This window comes from Phytophthora cinnamomi (genome assembly GCF_018691715.1).
Source record: "Phytophthora cinnamomi strain GKB4 chromosome Unknown Contig18, whole genome shotgun sequence".
In the NCBI taxonomy this organism is placed as follows: Eukaryota; Oomycota; class Peronosporomycetes; order Peronosporales; family Peronosporaceae; genus Phytophthora; species Phytophthora cinnamomi.
The window spans coordinates 326,077-345,763 of record NW_027150951.1 but is presented as its reverse complement, the minus strand read 5'-3'; the positions used below and the strand labels follow the sequence as shown (position 1 = coordinate 345,763).

Below are 19,687 nucleotides of genomic sequence, written 5' to 3'. Positions count from 1 at the left end.
GTGACGCATCCGACTTTGCAATCGGATGTGCGTTGATGCAGCATGATCACGAGGGCCGTGATCGTGTCGTCTACTACCAATCGCGTCAGCTGAAGCCAGCTGAGCGCAACTATCCGGTGCATGACAAGGAATTCCTTGCCATGAAATATGCACTCGCAAAGTTCCGAGTGTACTTGCTTGGGAGTAGACCATTTGTGGTCTACACCGATCATGCTTCACTGCGTACCGCAGTGAAGTCGCCACACATTTCACAAAGAATGGCGAGATGGCTCTCAATCTTTGCGGAGTATAACTTCCGGGTCGAATACAAACCCGGAAGATTGAACGTGGTGGCCGACGCGTTATCACGTCGGCCGGACTATGCAGAAGCTGTTGACGTCAATGCCATTGACGCCATGCGATCGAGCAAAGCCACATCATCGCTGTTGGATGATGTGAAGGCCGCGTACGCGCACGACGCGGACGCGAAGCTCTTGCTGGCCTATGGCACAGCGCCTTCTGACAAGTCCCGTCAGAAGCTGCCCAAGCACCTTCGAGCGCGTGCACACCGCTTTCGTGTGCACGACGGACTACTGCTTTACAATGCAGTCGACGACAACGCGGATCGCGTTGTCGTGCCAAATGACCATGACCTGCGACTCCGGATCATGTACGAGTATCATGATGCCCCGACCGCGGGACATCTCGGACGTGAGAAGACTTACGTCCTTCTCACGCGCGATTTCTACTGGCACCACCAGTATAAGTGGGTGCGCAAGTACATCCGTGCTTGCGAGGTATGCCAACGCGTGAAGCCTGCGCCATTCGCGCAGGATCCACTGCAATCACTACCGACTCCGTCGGAGTGTTGGAAGTCCATGTCTTTGGACTTCATCTTTGGTCTTCCCCCGGATAGCGGAGGAAACACCGGTATTGTGGTCTTTGTAGACCGCTTCAGCAAGATGGTACATCTTGCTGCGGTGCCAGCAGAGGTGACCGCGAAGCAGACGGCCCGTCTGTTCGTCGACATGGTGTTCAAACACCATGGCATGCCGTCCGACATCGTGTCGGACAGAGACCCGCGCTTCACAGCGCACCTGTGGCAAGAAGTGTTTACACTTCTTGGGAGCCAGCTTTCCATGTCGACTGCGGACCATCCGCAGACGGACGGTCAAACCGAGCGCGTGAATCGCGTGCTCGTCGATATGTTGAAGAGCTACGCTCACTCGTTCCAATACTGGAGCGAGTGCTTATCGATGGCAGAGTTTGCCATCAACAACTCAGTGCATGCCTCGACCGGGCATACACCGTTCTACGTGAATGCCATGCGGCATCCACGCCTACCGAGTTTACTCGGAGTGATGGCTCCCACTTTAAGTGGGGGAGGATCTACGACTGCAATACAGCAGCCGCAGAAAACCGCTGACACTTGCACAGTGTCAGCCGCAACAATGGACAAACCACATGAGTCTGCGCAGGGCGCAGACTCCCCCAACAACAAGGCCAACGACCACGGGTCTCCGCAGGGCGCAGACACCGCAAAGAACCACGCAGAGGCCGGGCCTCTAGCGGAGAGCGAGCTGAATGACTTCAGCTCGGATGCAATCAGTTTCATCACCAAAAGACAAGCCGTGATTCGGTTTGTCCAAGACACAATAGCAGCTTCTGGTGATCAACAGAAGCTGAACGCAGACAATGCGGGCAGAGGCAACACAAATGAATTTAAAGTTGGTTCATTAGTTTTGTTAGCTACACAAAACCTGCCTAGACATGCAGTTTCGGATTTCGGAGCAAGTAAGCTTGCTCCGCGCTTCATCGGGCCATTCACTGTGTTGGCACGGCACGGCAACGCTTACACGCTAGACATACCGTCTAGCATGCGCCTCCATCCGACCTTTTACGTCGGACGGCAGAAGCCGTACCTGCAGCACGAGCCATCTAGCTCGGCTGACCCGAAGCCTCGGCAGGAGCCGAGGCAGAAGCGGAGGACTTGGCCTCGGCGACGAGCAACCTCTCCTCCAGCGCGCGGACGCGCTGGAGCAACCCCTTCATCTGGGTCCCCAGCTCGACCTGGATATTCGAGGCGGTCTGCGAGACCGCCGCGACTTGGGCCTTCTGGTTTGCCAGCTCCTGTTTCAGGGCGGCGAACTCAGCGCCCTGCAGACGCTCCACGACGGTCACCCGGTCGTGGAGAGGCGCATACTGATCAGCCCGGGGCTGATCATACCCGGGGCGTGTTCCCACCCCCGCCACCGCCGATCCGTGACGCCCGCGGCTCAACCCGCTGGATTGTTGAGCGGATTATTGACCATAGTATCCCGAAAACGAACCCTCAAGGGGCTCGTTTTCGTATTCGTTGGAGAGGATTTCCTCCCCATCAAGATACATGGGAGCCGCGGAACGTCTTGCTGGAGGACGTTCCGGAAATGGTGAGGGCGTGCGAAGAGCAGTACGCGCTGGCGCAGCGGAAGTAACACGAGCGCTGCGATCATCGCTAGCGCCCGAACCCTCACGTGCTAAGAACTTAGCACGGAGCTCTTTGAGACTCTCGGGCACACGGAACGACGTGTACCCGTTCAGGTCGCGGTCGCTCAAGTGGACCGCGCCTGGGAAGCACTTCGTGCACTGAAAGCCCTCGGGCACAGCGCACGGCACATTTGCCTCCTCAGCAGCAACATGAAGTTGCTCCAGCTTTCCACGCTTCGAGTACGTCTCGAAGCGATCACGCGCTTGCTTAATCCGATCACGGTAAGCACTCGGCCTCTTGTTGAAGTTTTCAACAAAGGCGTTCCAGCTTTGACAAAGTGCCTGCCACTCGGCACTTTGCTGCGAGAAGAGGTCTTCTTGCTTTGAAACCATCGGAACTCATGAAAGAGTCCGATGTAGTAATCGCGCCTTTGATGCGTTTCCGCATCAAAGTGCAGCTCGGCAGCCACAGCGTCATCTTTGATGGCGCTGCATACGTACAGCGGCACCTCATTCGGAGGTACCGAGTTCCCATACCGGTCCGCGATCTCGGACGCGGACGGCATCCATGGATCGCGCGCTGCAGGCGCAGCGCGCGGAGAGCCTTGAGCTTTGACATCACGCTCTGTAGCAGCAGCGCGCGGAGTACTGAGATCCCCAGCGGAAGCGAGTGGGGTATCGCTCTCAGTACGCGAACGCTTCGAACTCGAAGCGTCCGATTCGTCCCCTTCACGCGGGCGAACGTTCTTGGCGTGAGGGTCGAGCGATTCGCTCGACACTGAGTCTTTACGCTTTGAGGGCGAGTCCTCCTCGCCCTCCATGTCTTCATCGTCGTCGTCGAAGTCGACGACGTCGCCGTACTTCGCCTTCTGACGCTCGAAGTAGTCGTCGATGGAGAGATGACTCCCCACCAACTTCGAGGTCTTCTTTTGTGGCGAGCTCATCGTTGAATGAGCGCGGGTTTCTTCTCCAAACGCGGAGAATTGACGAATGGTCAATTCCAAAAGATTGACGTGCGGGGACCCCGCGCGTCTAACCTTAAGGGGGGGATGGTGTAACGGGGTTACACGTACAAGTGGCTGCAAGCCACTTGTGAATTTAACAGATAGGTTATCTGTTAAACGTTTTGGATACTTCCTCACATTGGTGTAAGACACACCGATGGATACATTGAAGTGGACCACCACAGTGAGTGGTCCACACATACCCAAAGATCCTATTGGTAGAAAGCAGCATCTTTCTACCAATCAGATACATGCATATTAGCGGGGCTCTGACAGCCAGCCGCTGCCAACCCTTTCATAGATGATAAACAGTTTTAGCAGATTTTAGAGGAAGATCAATTTACAAACAATACAGTTCTCATTTTACCTTAAACTAGCTACTTGGAGTCTTGTCTAAGTTAACTTATATTTGTGTATTCAAATATAATTAACCTGAGTAATTACTAAGTACTTACGCTTCCTCATACACGTTGCGCAACGTGTAAGCTAAAGTAGTGAGTCAAGTTAGACCCACTACATTCATGGGTCTCCCAGCCACCACCCCGCTATCGACGATTTTTTCGTCGGGATCCGTTTCCGAAATGGATGAAGGAACGCTGCACGTAAAGATTCAGGAACACCTATCGTCAATTGCCAAGGCGCTGGAGGCAATGCACAGAGATGTGGCGGAAATCGGTGACCAGCGCCGGATGCAAGCGCGAGCTCGTCGTGCCGCCCGAGCCAAGCCCCCGAATTTTGTCGTTGGTGATTTTGTGCTCGTTGCGTCGGTTGTAGCGGCCCCGAACAAGCTGTCGATCAAGTGGCAGGGTCCAAAACGCGTCACGAAGGTCGTTAGTGACTGGATCTTTGAAGTCAAAGACTTGGTGGAACCTCATGTGACGTCTACACACCACGTGTCTCGACTGCGCTTCTACGCTGAGTCAGCGCGGGAAGTCACTGAAGACCTACTGCAACACGCTCTGCACGCACAAGGCGGCCACTGTGTCGAAGAATTCCGTGGGATCCGCCTTAACACCACTGCTAATCAGTGGCAGGTGGAGGTGAAATGGCTTGGCCTGGACGAGCTCGAGAATACGTGGGAATCCTATGTATCACTCCAGACGGATGTTCCGATGCTGCTAGCTCGATACTGCGAGGCGCACAAGGAGGAGCCGCAGTTTGCAGAGATGCTACAAGCCGTGTCTCGTCAACCTGGGGCTCGTCTACAGCGGTCTCGTCAATCCGGGTCTCGACACTCCACCGAGCAGTCGGCCCACCCCACCCGCCCGACACGCAGCCGCAGACGCCGCTAACTCTGCGGAGGGGAAGTGTTCTGGTGGCTGCCAGATGATGTCCCCAGATGATGAGCATCAGGGGGCTGGATTCATGTAAACAAGGATGATCCACCCATGTCGATGGAGCTGAGATCTCACCGAGGCCGTAGGATATCACACCTGGGTCATGGAGGCACGTGAGGGCTCTGTGAAAGCGCCTCGAGCCTCGTAGGGAACATTAACAGTCTCGGTTGCATTTTTTCTAAGCAGGCTAATTCATTCACTTTGCAATTTCCTCTTTTGGCCACGAGTCCCTGGTCGCGAACGCCAGGGACACAGAACACTACCGCTCGGTGTATGGCAGCGAGGATATTTGTGTGTGGTGCCTCCACAGCGGTGGAAGTGAGTGAAATGGTGTGCTTTCCGCTGCAGATGCAGAAAATAACTTTTCAGGAGTGGTGCTACTGGTAACTTGAACTCTCACGAGTTTCAAGCGACCAAGTTAGAGTAGGTAGTAGATAGGTCAGATCAGTTGTTGCGGGCAATTCGCGACCCGACAAGCGCTAAAACCGCCACGCCACTGCCAAGGCAGCCTCTGTAAAATAGAGGTGCCGCTGATACGCGTTGGGTTAGCGAGCACTAAGAACCCAACGGCAGACTATTTGAACCACTAAGCAAGCTCCGGACAAGCAACACAAGGAAGGCTCTTGGCTACGACAGAGGTCATGAACAACTCAACTAAGCAGCAGTTTGCTCGTTGATATCTCATGCACTTCTACCATCTGCGTCGTTGTGCCATAATGACAGTGGAATGGCTCTGCTATTGATCAACCCACGGATAGAACGAAGCTGAAGATTTCATTACCGGCGGGTTGGGTCTCGTCAGTAGTTTTCCCACCTTTGTAGCGATAAGCACAGGTGTACTCACAGCGAGTAGCTCTAGCCGACGGCGCCAACCCGTCGGAAAAATGTACTCGCCACCATGCGTCTCCTCGCATTGCACCAAGTGCGCCGCTGCCCAATGTCCATTTCCGAATTCACCGCCTCCAAGACGCACCTCGATACACCGGATCCCAACCCTTCACAATGGCTGGTGTCGCGACAACCGACTCCCCGTCCAACAAGCGTCCGCTGACTATCGAGATCGAGAAGAAGAATGACGCCGCTCGCATCCCCGTAACTGCTTTCGGGTTTCCTGGACAGTGGCAAGACTACCCTACTGCAGCACGTTCTCAAGAACAAGGACTATGCCGATAGAGCTACGGGCACCAAGTGGGATGGATGTCCAGAATAGAGAATGGGTAAACTTCGGTTTTGCAGCATGCTAAGGACTTAATACTTTGTCTGTCTGGTAGTCAATCTATTGCTCAAGCTTACCAGAATACCAGAGCTCAGAAAACATAAACGACATCAATAGTCTGCAGTAACTTCACTCCGCTACTGCTCATAAACATTACCTTCAACTTCAACTGGGTCAGCATGAGAGTCGGTCGAGGACTCTGAAGCTTCCGCCGTGCTCGAATGAGACGCGGTGGAGAGTACTTTGAATACCCTGTAGCCCGTAGCTTCGTCTCTGGCGATGTGCTTGGCGTCACAGATAGACGCTTTACTGATACAAATCGCGCAGAATGCAATTTTACGCTGAACTAGCTTCCCTCCCAAAGCGATCAAGCTGATCCGCCAGTTTATCTTGCACGAGTAACACACCGAACCGTGACATAGGCTGCATGTGCTCTTGCCGAGTCTTCCCATGAACCCGGACGAAGTTGTTTTCTTGCACATCACGCAGGTTTTGTTCTGCTCTCGGTGAAAGCCCACCGACCTTTGCTGCTGAAGAATCCAGGACATTTTCTTCATCTGCGCACAGTATATGAGGTTGGAGGTTGAGAGCAGTGTCTCCGTTGCAGCTCGGACCGATAAAAAGCGTCGAACATTGCCTCCAGGAACCATCGTACTGGTTCCGAACACGTCGATGACGTTGGCGTGAATCTGGCGGTAAAAACTGCAGTACGAAAGCTTGGCGCGGATGAAGTTCGGCTGAGGCTTGGTCTGAGGAAACTCGATCGAGTGCTTCAGGTGGTAGCCGACCCGGTCCCCGTTGGCGAAGTGTAGAATGCCCGTCGCCTCGATATACACGAGGTCGCGGGTCTTAATTAGGTTCGTAGACTCGAACGGGTTGTCGATGGTGAGCCACTTGACGATAAGCGAGCAGAACGGCTCTTCCTTACTGGGCTCGACAATCGGACTCAAGATCGCGGCGGCGTCGATGTCGTGCACGTACGAGGCCCTGACGCGCATGGCATCCAACGTCGGGTTCACCACGCCGAACATGAGGTCGTCCAAGCGGCCGAGAACCGTGCCGACGCGCAGCATCACAGGCATGTCCGACTTCGTCGGTGCTGCGTCACACTGCGTGCTCGCGGGGTTCCACGACTCCGTGTCCTGTTGACTCTCCCGGCGACAGCGGTCTTCGTACACGTGCAGGTCGTCTTTGGACTTGAGGTGTTTCCAGCGCTGTTCGTCCACGCGACGATTGTCGACGGTGACAAACTGCTCGTATTTCTTGAAATACCCCTCCAGGAACCCGTTCACGAGGTCGCCGAGCTGGCGCTTCACCTCCTCCGACAGGCGCAGACCCGGGTAGGGATTCTCCGCGGACCAGTCCTTCGGCATCGTCGGTCTGTTGTGTGTTGTGCGCGTCTTCTCAAGGTAGGAGATTGACAAGTGAGCTCCAGGCCCGTTTGCATTCGGTCGGTGGGTCTCCGAGCCCTGCTCGAAGCGTTTGGATCTGCTGCAAAGTCCCCGCGCCCTGATCAACAGAATGGACGTCCGACCTTCGGCGGTCCGTGCAAGCGACAAAGGCTGGTTGGTGGTTGGGCGGCGAACGCGCAGTAGATCTGTATCTTGTGCAAGTTGCACCTAATTTCTTACCGTGTAGATCTTATTCGGGTGGGACGGACCTCTGGATCGATTCGAAAGGTACCTCTTGCAGCAGCGGGGCTGTGAGTCAGATCGTCTGCGGAGATTTGCGCTTTTCGGTTCTCGTAAATTACGCGAAATTTATACAAATTCGGCTCAGGGAATGAATAATATGGCGGAGACTGAGCACATCATGCACCATGCAGGACACAACTACTGGGGAAATGGTTTGCATGGGCTGCAGTGTTTGTGGACACAGGAGGATGTATAGTTGCTATGGGTGTAATTTATCGGTCGTTGGGTGGGGTGGATTCGGATAAGATTTTCACGACATTGTCGTGATATTGTGCTCGCCGAATTGTGAGACCATGTGAAATTCGGCAACGTTCGGGTGGTACTTGTAATTTCCTGCCTGCCCCATTCTGTAGGGCGAGCGTTCTTGCCGTCGGTGGTAGTTTGGAGAACCAGTGGCAGCTGGCCCTCAGCCTTGAGCGTGTCTTGTGTAGTTTCTTGCAGGGCATACAGGACGTTGTGCGTACTGAAGTTGCTACAGTGGTAACGGCTGCTGGACCCTAAAGGAGAGTCGCGCAGGTGTCGTCAGGATTTACGTGCCGTCTGCGATGCTGTCGAATTCATTCGATCTGAGTTCAATTTTCTGAATTATACTTTTCTTTTTTGAAAGATCAATAAATCTATCCAATATATGTTTCAAAGATAAATTCCAAATATTTTGATCTAATTAGAAACCAATTATAAGTCGTTCTTAATATAGTGCAAGTATTATGCGAAACGGAGTATTTGTGATTTTAGTGTTCTAGGACATATATTTATTCATTTAAATCACAGCTCTACGTTGGATTAGTGCAACCTTTTTATTGATCTGGTAGACCAAAAGCGTCAGGATCAATTGTGTCTTAGTGTTGGTACACTGGTGGAGCAAACTGCTCAATGAAGAGGGATCTGCACAGAAATAGAATGCAATAACCAGGTGGAGTAGGTGTGTCGTCAGTGTGTCTGTTGCTCGTCAGCGCAGGTTCCACCGCTTGAACAGGCAGCAGTCCGCGCCAGAGGTTTGAAAAAGCGTATGGTGACCATAGCTGCTGCCACCGGTGTATTATAATAGATGCGGAAGCGCTTGATACCAGGTGCGCAAGATGTGGTCATACGCGTCTGTTTTGGAAAACCTCACCTTGGCATACGAGGTTTGTATACTCAAGTAAGCCATGCTAATGTTAGGCACGAGCATGAGTCATGCTTGTGCCTAGCGAATGCTACCCAGCACTGCAGGTTCACAACTGCTGACTCAAAGCCGCCTAATGTTGAAAGGATGGAGGCAGCAAGTAGGAGTTTCCAGTAAGCGTCTGAACGGTTCGGAATGGATTGCATCGAGCACTGAACGGTCTGGATCACCTTTCCCCTTCCCAAAATCCCGGTAGATACGCGCTCTGGTAATCGAGTCTGTCGCGATGACGCACGCACCCCGATGGTATAAAAAGAAGCTAAACTAGCATGTGGTCCTTACATAAACATTTATAGTATGCTAGTCGAGGTGCCAACATGCATGTACGATGAAATGTGAAGGAGGAGCCATCTCCAACTGTGTAGCCAGTACGTGAATGACGCTTTCTGGACGGGGAGTGATGGCGTGCCCTCAAGTACCACCATATCGTTGCTGACTTTCACATGTCTTCACAGTTCAGCAAGCGTATTCCGTAAGATTCTTGATCGGAACACGACAATGAGTCAGGCGGATCAGCAAGTATCTGGTAATTTACGTATATTTTAGTTTTTAAACTAAGTAAAATGAAAAAAAAAAACACTAGTAGTGAGCTATGCACGTGGATAAGATGTTAACGCAGAGAACATTAGCATCACACCTCCTCTCGCTACAGGCGTGTACCAATCTTTACCATTAGCTGGAGGGCAGCCCAGTTGTCACTTGTCAATTTCCTACATAGAGAGCAGGACTACCATGCGGAAGGAGTGGATCGGCCAGAATCCCTACCCAGACCTGCGCTTGTCAGCAGAGGTGAAACACCAGCTCAACGACCTCGTAAATGAATTCGTGGAGGGGTATTTTCAACAGTACGAGGACTTCGTCGCCGTCGATAACCGCCACGTCAACAAGCAGCGATGGAAACACCTCAAGTCCAAGGACGACCTCCACGTGTATGAAGACCGCTGTCGTCAGGAGAGTGACCAAGATATGGAGCCCTGGGCCCCAACGAACGCGCATGACGGTAAAGTGCCCACCAAGTCGGACATGCCGGTGCTGTTGCGCGTCGGCACGGTTCTCGGCCGCTTGGATGACCTCATGTTCGGCTGTATAAACCCCACGTTTGACTCCATGCGCATTCGGGCGTCGTATGTACACGACGTTCACACGGCGGCGATTTTGAGTTCGGTCATCGCGCCCAGCAAGGAGGAGCCGTTCCGCTCGCTTATCGTGAAGTGGCTCACCCTTGACAATCCCTTCGAGTCCACGAACCTCATCAAGACCCGCGACTTCGTGTACGTCGAAGCAACTGGCGTTCTTCACTTCGCCACCGGTGAACAGGTCGGCTACCACCTCAAGCACTCGATCGAGTTCCCGGAGACCAAGCCGCGACCGAATGTTATCCGAGCCAAGATGTCGTACTGCGGCTTTTATCGGCAGGTTAACTCCAACGTCATCGACGTGTTCGGGACCAGCACTACGGTCCCTGGCGGCGACATTCGGCGCTTTATTGCAAATCGAGTTGCGACGGATAGTCTGCTGTCAACAAACAATCTCGTCTTTTGCGGCCAGATGAAGAAAATGTCGTGGATGCTGCAGCAGCAACGCTCAGTGGGCCTACAAAGAGAGCGGAGCAAGAACTGTGTCGTGTGCAACAAGAACACTTCGTCGGGGATCAGGGGGAGATTTGGCAAGAGCACCTGCAAGCTGTGCTACGGATCCGTGTGCTTTTCGTGCAAGATTCACTGGCGCATCAGCTTTATCGCCCCCGGGGAAAAGTTGATTCAGCGCAAAATCGCATTTTGTGCAACTTGCATAACCAGAGCTTCTTTTTGCAGCGCGAAGAAGGCTGCTAGAGACCAAGCTACCGGTTTCAGGGCGTACAAGGCCCTCTCTACTGCCTCGCAATCGGACACAGCGGAAATGTCCGGGTTTTCGGCTGATTCTCATGCTGACGTAGCGGATATGTTAGACTGGGAATGCCTATGAGAGGTATCTGCTGTATATGCCGCGTGTCGTTTCTGAGTTTGCAAGCGTTTTTATGAGTAATTTTAAACTAAAGAGCTTTAGAAAAAAAATAATTAAGAAAGCCGACAGAAGCTCGGGAAGTTTTAGAATTTCACGTAGAGTCCTGATCTGTGGTGTGCCAAAGACATTATTTGCTGTCAGTGAATCCCTCGTCTACGAATAGAGACCGCATACTTGCTTTCTACGGTTGTATCTCTTGAGCTGCTACATGCCCACCTACCAATCAACAAAACTGAACACGACGCGTGCCTTCTAGCTAATAGCGACTTCTGCACCAGCACCGCATGTAACTTTGCTTGAAACGCATAGACCATATTAGCAGGTATTGGTGTGTAAGTATGAAAGATTGTGGCTAGTGCTCAAATCACTCGATACCGAATTAAGATTATTGCTGGTCACGCAGCTCCGATAATACCGTTAACCAATATTATATACACAATTAGTCTATTTAATTACAAACATTGAAATTCTAAATAATGTCAACATATTACCAATATATAAAATACATCACGTAACGGAATGCAAATTCATTGAATAGTATGGCTGTGTTTGGTTCCACACAATGTGCGATGAACAATGTAAGCCAAAATTGCTCAAATTGGGTTTTAACCTTCCTTTATTATAAACCGGACGAATAATTATGCTGAAATTTGTAAACGACCAGCAAATCAAACAGCATCGCTGAATTCGCGAGTAAGGAAAATAGAATTTGCGACGAAAAGATGCAAAATATTGCAAATTGCACGCATCCCTAATATGTAATGTTCATAATGGAATTAATATTTTAGTTTCAAAAACATGTTTTTATTATACATAGAGAGCAATTACTTGTACAAGAGGTATTGTTTAAGTATTAGCGGGAGTACAGTGTACTACCGACAGCAACGCGGAATGTGGTTGCATTCGCAGTAAGATATGCATTCTCGAACGTTGCTGGGTTTCGCATGTCTTCACAATTCAGCGAACAATTTCACGACAAACTGTGGATTTCTTATCCGAAGCCACCTTAAAATAAGGTAAATTATCCTGCCGCCGACAGATTACACATATGTTGAGTGGTGTTTAGCATGTGCCCACGCACCCTTTGGAATTCGCGATGGCGTAGATGGCCTTGCACTCCTTCCAATGGTCACCACCGATACTTAGTTATCCGAGCAGGAACCTCACCTTCATCACTTCACGTAATTTACAATAGCGTGCGTGCAAATCGGAAAGGAGCTGCAAAAGGTGTCTCGAATAAGACTGTCTAGTACAAGCTCGATGCAGATCCCTTCGCCATACCGCTATCATCGCAGCGTACATGTACACACGGTGCAAGGACAGACGTCAATGATGGCGACGCGGAGGCCATCAACTAGCCAACTAGCCCAAGGCCCAAACGGCCTGGTGTTCACATTCCAATTTCCTAAGGTGGTAGCGCACGACACAGCATAGCATCTAAACATGCCCAAGGACTGGTTCGCTGCGAATCCCTACCCGGACTTGGGCTTGACTGGGCAGGAAAAGCTTCAGCTCGTCGACCTCGTGGACGACTTCGTGATGGGGTATTTCCAAAAGTACGAGGACTTTGTCGCCGTAGACAACCGCCGGGTGGATGAGCAACGATGGAAGCACTTCAAGTCCAAGGACGACCTCCATGTGTATAAAGACCGTTACCGCCTGGAGAGAGAGCAGGAGCGCGATACAGAATCTTGGGGATCTTCTAATGTTGACGGCGATGATGCAGCACCGACCAGGTCGGACATGCCTGTGGTGCTGCGCGTCGGGACGGTTCTCGGTCGCTTGGACGACCTCATGTTTGGATGCGTGAACCCCACGCTCGACGTCATGCGCATCCGAGCCTCGTACGTTCACGATGTCCACACCGCTGCGATCCTGTGCCCAGTTATCGAGCCCAGCAAGGAGGAGCCGTTCCGTTCGCTCATCGTCAAGTGGCTCACCCTGGACAACCCCTTCGAGTCCACCAACCTCATCAAGACCCGCGACTTCGTCTACATCGAGGCGACCGGCATTCTTCACTTCGCCAACGGCGACCGCGTCGGCTACCACCTCAAGCACTCCATCGAGTTCCCACAGACCAAGCCGCGCCCGAACGTTATCCGTGCCAAGATGTCGTACTGCAGCTTCTTCCGTCAGATCCATACCAACGTCATCGACGTGTTCGGGACCAGCACCATGGTTCCTGGTGGCGACATTCGGCGTTTCATATCGATCCGAGTTGCGACGGACGCGCTGCTGTCCACGGCCAATCTCGTGTTTTGCGGCCAGATGAAGAAGCTGTCGTGGATGTTGCAGCAGCAACGCTCGGTGGGCCTGCAACGAGAGCGGAACAAGAACTGTGTCATGTGCAACAAAAGCACTGCTTCGGGGATCAGGGGAAAGTTCGGCAAGGATACATGCAAGTTGTGCTATGGCTCGGTATGCAGTTCATGTAAAATTTACTGGACCTTGAGCTTTATCACCCTTGGTGGTAAACTGGTTCAGCGTAAAATTGCGTTCTGTATGACATGCATCAGCACTGCGTCTATCTGCGACGCGAAGATGGCTGCGAGGGGCCAAGCTGCGGGTTACAGAGGCTACCGTGCTTTCTCTACCGGGTCCCATTGTGACCCGACAGAATCATCAGACTCTGATTGAATAATTAGACGTTCATAACTATAGTTGTGCTTGACATTGCCTTGCTCTAGGGCGCCGTACCTGGAAAAAATCAATATATGCTTCCTGTTTATGCCGGAAGATACCAGAATCATTTTCCTAAACTATCTCTTTATCAGATGTTCACGGTACGAATGAGGACAGACTCAACAGCGAGCTGTTACTGTAGCCTGATATTGTACCTGCGCTCTTCTACTGTAGCAGCTCCTCGTTCTACACAGCTTTTATATACTAACTGTTAACGCCAGTCGGACAGTTTGCAATTACGCTCGGGCCACTAGCACTGCAAAACGTGGTTGCGTCGCGCAGTAGGGTACCTCTCGAACGTTGCTGAATTTCACATGCCTTCGCAACTCGGTGAACGACTAAAGCCGGGAAAATCTTGTCCGATGCCGAATTCTCGGTGTTGTAACAGCATTCGTACAGCTAACTTGTGTAGCAAACAGAGGACAGCCACTTTAGTGTAGTAAACCCAGTTCCTGAACGATAAATTCGAATGTATAATTTTCCAACGAGCGTTTTGCTCACAGTTAGCGCTGCGACAAGAAATTTCTATACTTATATAAATATGATAACCACGGTAAGGTTACTTCAATTACTTTGGAGCAGAGTGCATTCGTGCAAGACCAAATCCTTAAAATGACAACAGCGTACCTCGATTAAAAACAGTTCGGTCAGGACAGGGCAAGAAGCTTCATCAGTGTAATTGTGTGTGGAAGTGCTTTTTACTTACATGTACTGCCTTGCTCAAATCGTACCAGCTGGAATACATATTTATTTACTGGTAGTGCTCAGCTACATCTTTCACAGCATACCAGGACCTCGGGTTTAGATTGAAATGAAGACCGCCAACAACAGGGTCGCCATTCAATTTTGTCAGCCTCGATACCAGGACTCTGTACCTATTCACACGAATTCAAGCTGATAAAAATTATATCCAGACACGCAGTGTATTCATTGTTCATCGAAAGCATTTATGTACAACACGAATTTTGTACTGGAACGTGCTCTACATAACGCAGCTTGGAGGGTGTTACCCAGGAAACGAAGTACTACTTTATACCGGAAAGCCTATGAGGACGCAAAAGTTCCGCAATAAACTGGGCACGGATACGTCGAATCAGAGGTACCCTATCTCGGGTGGTAGTTGTCCAATTTAAAAGACATGCGTGTTTGTTTGTACAAATGAAGCAATAGCAGCTAATGGCCTAGGCGCATTTACGCGCTAAAGTTGGATTCATATCCTTGTTCCCCTCAATCTACGCAGGATTGTGTTTCAAGGCCAGCAGCATTGTTGAAGGTAACAGATACAGCTGCTCCTAACTGATTTCACCGATTTACAAACCCTTCACAAAATAGAAACTCGGTCACGTTTTAAAATTTGGACCAGAAATGAAAGCCCTACACAAAATACAAACCCGGTGGAACATCGAACGAATGGCAGAGGTGAGAACTTTTTTTTTCAGCCACCAATGCACCAGACCAGTGGCATGCGCGTCGCTGATTGAGGGGCTCAGTACTCAGTTGACGACGTCGAAGTCGTTCACGAGTATGGCGAATATGCATTTCGTTTTCAACGTGAAGTAAAACAGAACAGGGATTGATGTACCCTTTTTCGGATGATCGCAGGAGTGCGATAAACACTGTGTTCGACGAGATAGTATACACTATATTTGGAGTATTGTAGCACAGTCAATATTGCGAAATAGCACTGCCTTTTGTGGGCAAAAATAAATAGTGACCCGGGTACTATTCGGTGAAATCCGTTAGTTACTCGTGCCAATCCTATTTGTGGTTACATTTCAGAAAGTTACCCTGGTTCAGAAAGATGCTCGTCGGGGATGTTCAAAATGTTCGGAACCGTTCGGTATGGTGGTGCTGCAGCATTAGACACTCATGAACGAGTAAATGTTAGTATCATCAGTGGCTTAATGCCTACTATCAGCCTCCGTCTTAGGCATCCCACGAAAGGATACATATTGCATCGCAACAGTACAGAGTGTACAGTGTAAAACTTGATCAGCACACTATGTACAGAAACTCCATTTTGTACCACTAGAAAGTTGCTGGATGCCACCTGCGTTCTTTTGGCGAGTACAATGTTACGACAGGGTCGTCCGCAGGATAAGCGGGTCATTTACTTCTACTTTACTTATTTTGCCGGGGAATTCTGTATACCTCTCTCTCCAAATGCCCCCATCGTTTCGAAACACATTGCTCAGCCCCTTGCTGTACACGTGGAGGTGTACAGTGCATCTTTCTAGTGTTTTTCACCAGCTTGCACAGTGCACGGAACTTTCAGCGTGCATAATATAAGCTCTGATGCCTACATATCGCACTCACCCAGGAGGCACTGTACCTCTCGATAAACGTTTTCACAATGAGGCCTACTCGCCATACCGCCACTGCCACTGCACTTTGCACGCATGCGAACACCGCCATTTCTGCCTGTTGGTGAGTCAGAGTTCAATTCTGCAGTCAACGGTCAATTGCCGATTCCCCAGCGTAGTAGCACACACAGGACACAACAACACGGACGATGGCAAAGGACTGGCTTGCTGCGAATCCCTACCCGGACTTGGGCTTGACTGGGCAGGAAAAGCTTCAGCTCGTCGACCTCGTGGACGACTTCGTGATGGGGTATTTCCAAAAGTACGAGGACTTTGTCGCCGTAGACAACCGCCGGGTGGATGAGCAACGATGGAAGCACTTCAAGTCCAAGGACGACCTCCATGTGTATAAAGACCGTTACCGCCTGGAGAGAGAGCAGGAGCGCGATACAGAATCTTGGGGATCTTCTAATGTTGACGGCGATGATGCAGCACCGACCAGGTCGGACATGCCTGTGGTGCTGCGCGTCGGGACGGTTCTCGGTCGCTTGGACGACCTCATGTTTGGATGCGTGAACCCCACGCTCGACGTCATGCGCATCCGAGCCTCGTACGTTCACGATGTCCACACCGCTGCGATCCTGTGCCCAGTTATCGAGCCCAGCAAGGAGGAGCCGTTCCGTTCGCTCATCGTCAAGTGGCTCACCCTGGACAACCCCTTCGAGTCCACCAACCTCATCAAGACCCGCGACTTCGTCTACATCGAGGCGACCGGCATTCTTCACTTCGCCAACGGCGACCGCGTCGGCTACCACCTCAAGCACTCCATCGAGTTCCCACAGACCAAGCCGCGCCCGAACGTTATCCGTGCCAAGATGTCGTACTGCAGCTTCTTCCGTCAGATCCATACCAACGTCATCGACGTGTTCGGGACCAGCACCATGGTTCCTGGTGGCGACATTCGGCGTTTCATATCGATCCGAGTTGCGACGGACGCGCTGCTGTCCACGGCCAATCTCGTGTTTTGCGGCCAGATGAAGAAGCTGTCGTGGATGTTGCAGCAGCAACGCTCGGTGGGCCTGCAACGAGAGCGGAACAAGAACTGTGTCATGTGCAACAAAAGCACTGCTTCGGGGATCAGGGGAAAGTTCGGCAAGGATACATGCAAGTTGTGTTATGGCTCATTATGCTACTCGTGCAAGATCAACTGGCGCGTGAGCTTTATCGAAGTCGGTGGTGAGCTGGTTCAGCGTAAAATTGCGTTCTGTATGACATGTATAAGCACCGCTTCTATCTGCAGCGCGAAGATGGCAGCGAGGGACCAAGCTACGGGTCACAGACCTTACAAAGTCTTCTCGACCAGCTCCCAATCGGACACGGTCGAAGTTTCCGACCGTAATTGAGATAAATAGTTATGAGGGCATCGCCATTTTGACTCTGTAGTGTAGGTCGGTATGATATGTATGATGCCTTTCATGCAGGCAGACACCAAAACGCCAAGTGACACCGTAGTAATCTGTTTTCGTTAAGAAATGAAGTTATTGTTTCATCTTGATTTTGGCATCTTTGCAGATTGTAGGTTACTACAGAACTACATTTTCAAAATCTCAAGAGTCTGGAGGTATGATTCGGAATTCTTTAGGTTGGACACTTTCATTTGTAAGTCCTTTTATCTAGTGTTTGTGAAGTCGTAGGCAATCGGTTGTGTTTCCTCCATAAGCGTGCCCCAGCCTGACGATACAGATGAGCCAACCGAGGGGTGGCGATTATAGTTGACTGCTTGGTTTCGATTCTCGACGTCGGGCAACTCTGGCGGGGCTATCGTTGTCGCCTCGCTCACGCAGGACGGGCAAAAAGCAACTTTGCGCTGAGTCATCTTGAGATCTAGCGTCACGAAGCTCATTTCCTTTTCCACTTTGCACGAGCTGCAAACATACTTGAAGCAGAGTTTGCAGGTGCTGTGATGTCCCACGAATTTTCCTAGTCTCCCCAATTGTTTTTTGCATCCACAACAGTGGTCGTCGGGGTCCCGCGACTTTCGCGTCTTCAGCTCTGCGTAGCGTTCGCCAAGAGCCTGAGTCATCTTCTTCATTTCACCATAATGTGCATACTTGAGCGGGGAAAGCATTCTCTTCACGAAGCGAGGTACAATTAGACGGCGAACGCCGTCGGTCATTGGATCCATCATCCCCATCATATACACCGACACCGAAGACTCGTTCTCCTGGCGGAAGAAGCAACACACTGACAGCTTGGCGCGGACGCGTCCTTGAAGGACGTGAGCTTGTGGGAAGTCAACGGAATGCATTAGACGGTATCCCAGGCGTGCGCCATTCTGCAACAACCTGATGCCCGTGGCTTCCACGTAAATGTAGTCGCGATTCTTGACGAGACCCACCGATCGGCGGCGAACATCCAACTCCATCCAGTTCACTACGACGGAGTCGAAGGGATTGTCCCTTGTCGGTGCTTTGGCGATAGAAAGCACGGCAGCCTCGCTGCGCTCGTCAATATACGAAGATTTGGCGCGTGTTGACTCCAGCGTCGGACTCACAATGCCCAACATGACATCGTCCAGCGTCCCAGGAGTAGATCCAACGCACAGCATCGACTGCAACTCGGTCCTTGCGTCGTTCTCTGAGCTCGTTTGGAAATGGGATCGTCTCCGTTTCTGCCGACGTTCCGCGTAAACTTTGATCTGGTCCTTGCTCTTGATGTATTTCCAGTCGCTCGAGTTGACCTTGCAGTTCTCGACATCCGTGTAGTGTTGATATCGCTCCAAGTTGGCCTCCAGAATAGCGTTGGCGACGACTTGCAACTCGCTGATGTCTGCGGGGGCAAGTGTAATTCGCCGCAATGGGCTCGCGACGAACTCTCCTTTCGGCATTGTTGAGTGTGGACGGACGAGAAAATGCACAAATGGTCTCCGTCTCGGTAGATTGCCAACAAGGGATAGCCGGAAGTTAACGTGAGCTACACCGCCATGTGGAGCGAAGGAGCGAGCGTTGCTGGGACGCCTGCAACTTCATCGCCAGCTGGTCATAGATTGCCTCCGCTATACACTCATATGCATAAAAAGTGAAGTTGCATCGTGAGGTAAAATGCAAAACGTGGTCATGCAATACACTACGAGCTTTACCACCCCAAGGTACATGCATACGTGTAGTATCTGCGATACCGTATCAATTAGCGTATCATTTCATTTGATAGGTGAGATGCGGTACGCTTGTCGCTGGGAAGACTCTTTTGCTGATTCTCGCGTGGCCTCGACCCCACAACTACGGATTATTTTGCGCGATATGCAACCGAACACACGATTCTCGAAACGCAGATTGGTTTTCAAGAACCGTCTCACTTGGGCTTTGTACAGCTGCGCCCAAATTTACAAGCGAGCCAACTGGTGGAAAAATGCTCGACAGCTGAATGATGTCGGACTGGCAAGATCGGGGAGATCTAGGCATGCACAATGCAAGTACAGACCACGTAGCATGATATCACCTCACATCTACGGCTACGCAGAACAAAGACGAAAAGCTAGGCAATGAGAACCCGAAAGACTGGGAGAAAGCAACAGTCACCAGCTTCTTGTTCTACCTGAATGCAAACAATATTTTTCACGCAAAGATCAACAATAATTACCCATATTTTACCCACTAGAAATTGCGATATGCACATTGAAGCACTCTCCGATCGAGTGCCACCTATTTTGTGTTCGCGAAGTCGTAAGAGATTGCTGATGCTTCGTTGTCCAGGACAGTGCCCCACCCTGACGACCATACCGACTCGTTTCGCGGCCGGGAAAATCCGACTCCGTGACTCCGGCAGTCGCTCGTATTC

General features: G+C 51.2%; 5 protein-coding genes across 5 annotated transcripts; 4 read left to right on the top strand and 1 right to left on the bottom strand.

Moving 5' to 3' along the window:
* Nucleotides 1-4,030: 4,030 nt before the first annotated feature.
* On the top strand, nt 4,031-4,741 carry IUM83_17954 (uncharacterized protein; the record flags this gene model as incomplete). Its single annotated transcript, XM_067942925.1, has 1 exon — nt 4,031-4,741. The coding sequence occupies one exon, from the start codon at nt 4,031-4,033 to the stop codon at nt 4,739-4,741; it is 711 nt and encodes a 236-aa protein (XP_067795907.1).
* A 1,597-nt stretch (nt 4,742-6,338) lies between these two features.
* IUM83_17953 (uncharacterized protein) lies at nt 6,339-7,375 on the bottom strand (the record flags this gene model as incomplete). The annotated part of the gene is made up of 2 exons (XM_067942924.1): nt 6,339-6,559; nt 6,658-7,375. The coding sequence occupies 2 exons, from the start codon at nt 7,373-7,375 to the stop codon at nt 6,339-6,341; spliced, it is 939 nt and encodes a 312-aa protein (XP_067795943.1).
* A 2,218-nt stretch (nt 7,376-9,593) lies between these two features.
* IUM83_17952 (uncharacterized protein) lies at nt 9,594-10,826 on the top strand (the record flags this gene model as incomplete). The annotated part of the gene is made up of 1 exon (XM_067942923.1): nt 9,594-10,826. One exon carries the CDS (start codon nt 9,594-9,596, stop codon nt 10,824-10,826), a length of 1,233 nt encoding a protein of 410 aa, XP_067795942.1.
* A 1,482-nt stretch (nt 10,827-12,308) lies between these two features.
* IUM83_17951 (uncharacterized protein) lies at nt 12,309-13,498 on the top strand (the record flags this gene model as incomplete). Its single annotated transcript, XM_067942922.1, has 2 exons — nt 12,309-13,267; nt 13,492-13,498. 2 exons carry the CDS (start codon nt 12,309-12,311, stop codon nt 13,496-13,498), a joined length of 966 nt encoding a protein of 321 aa, XP_067795941.1.
* A 2,561-nt stretch (nt 13,499-16,059) lies between these two features.
* Nucleotides 16,060-17,068, top strand: IUM83_17950 (uncharacterized protein; the record flags this gene model as incomplete). Its single annotated transcript, XM_067942921.1, has 2 exons — nt 16,060-16,997; nt 17,053-17,068. 2 exons carry the CDS (start codon nt 16,060-16,062, stop codon nt 17,066-17,068), a joined length of 954 nt encoding a protein of 317 aa, XP_067795975.1.
* Nucleotides 17,069-19,687: the final 2,619 nt, after the last annotated feature.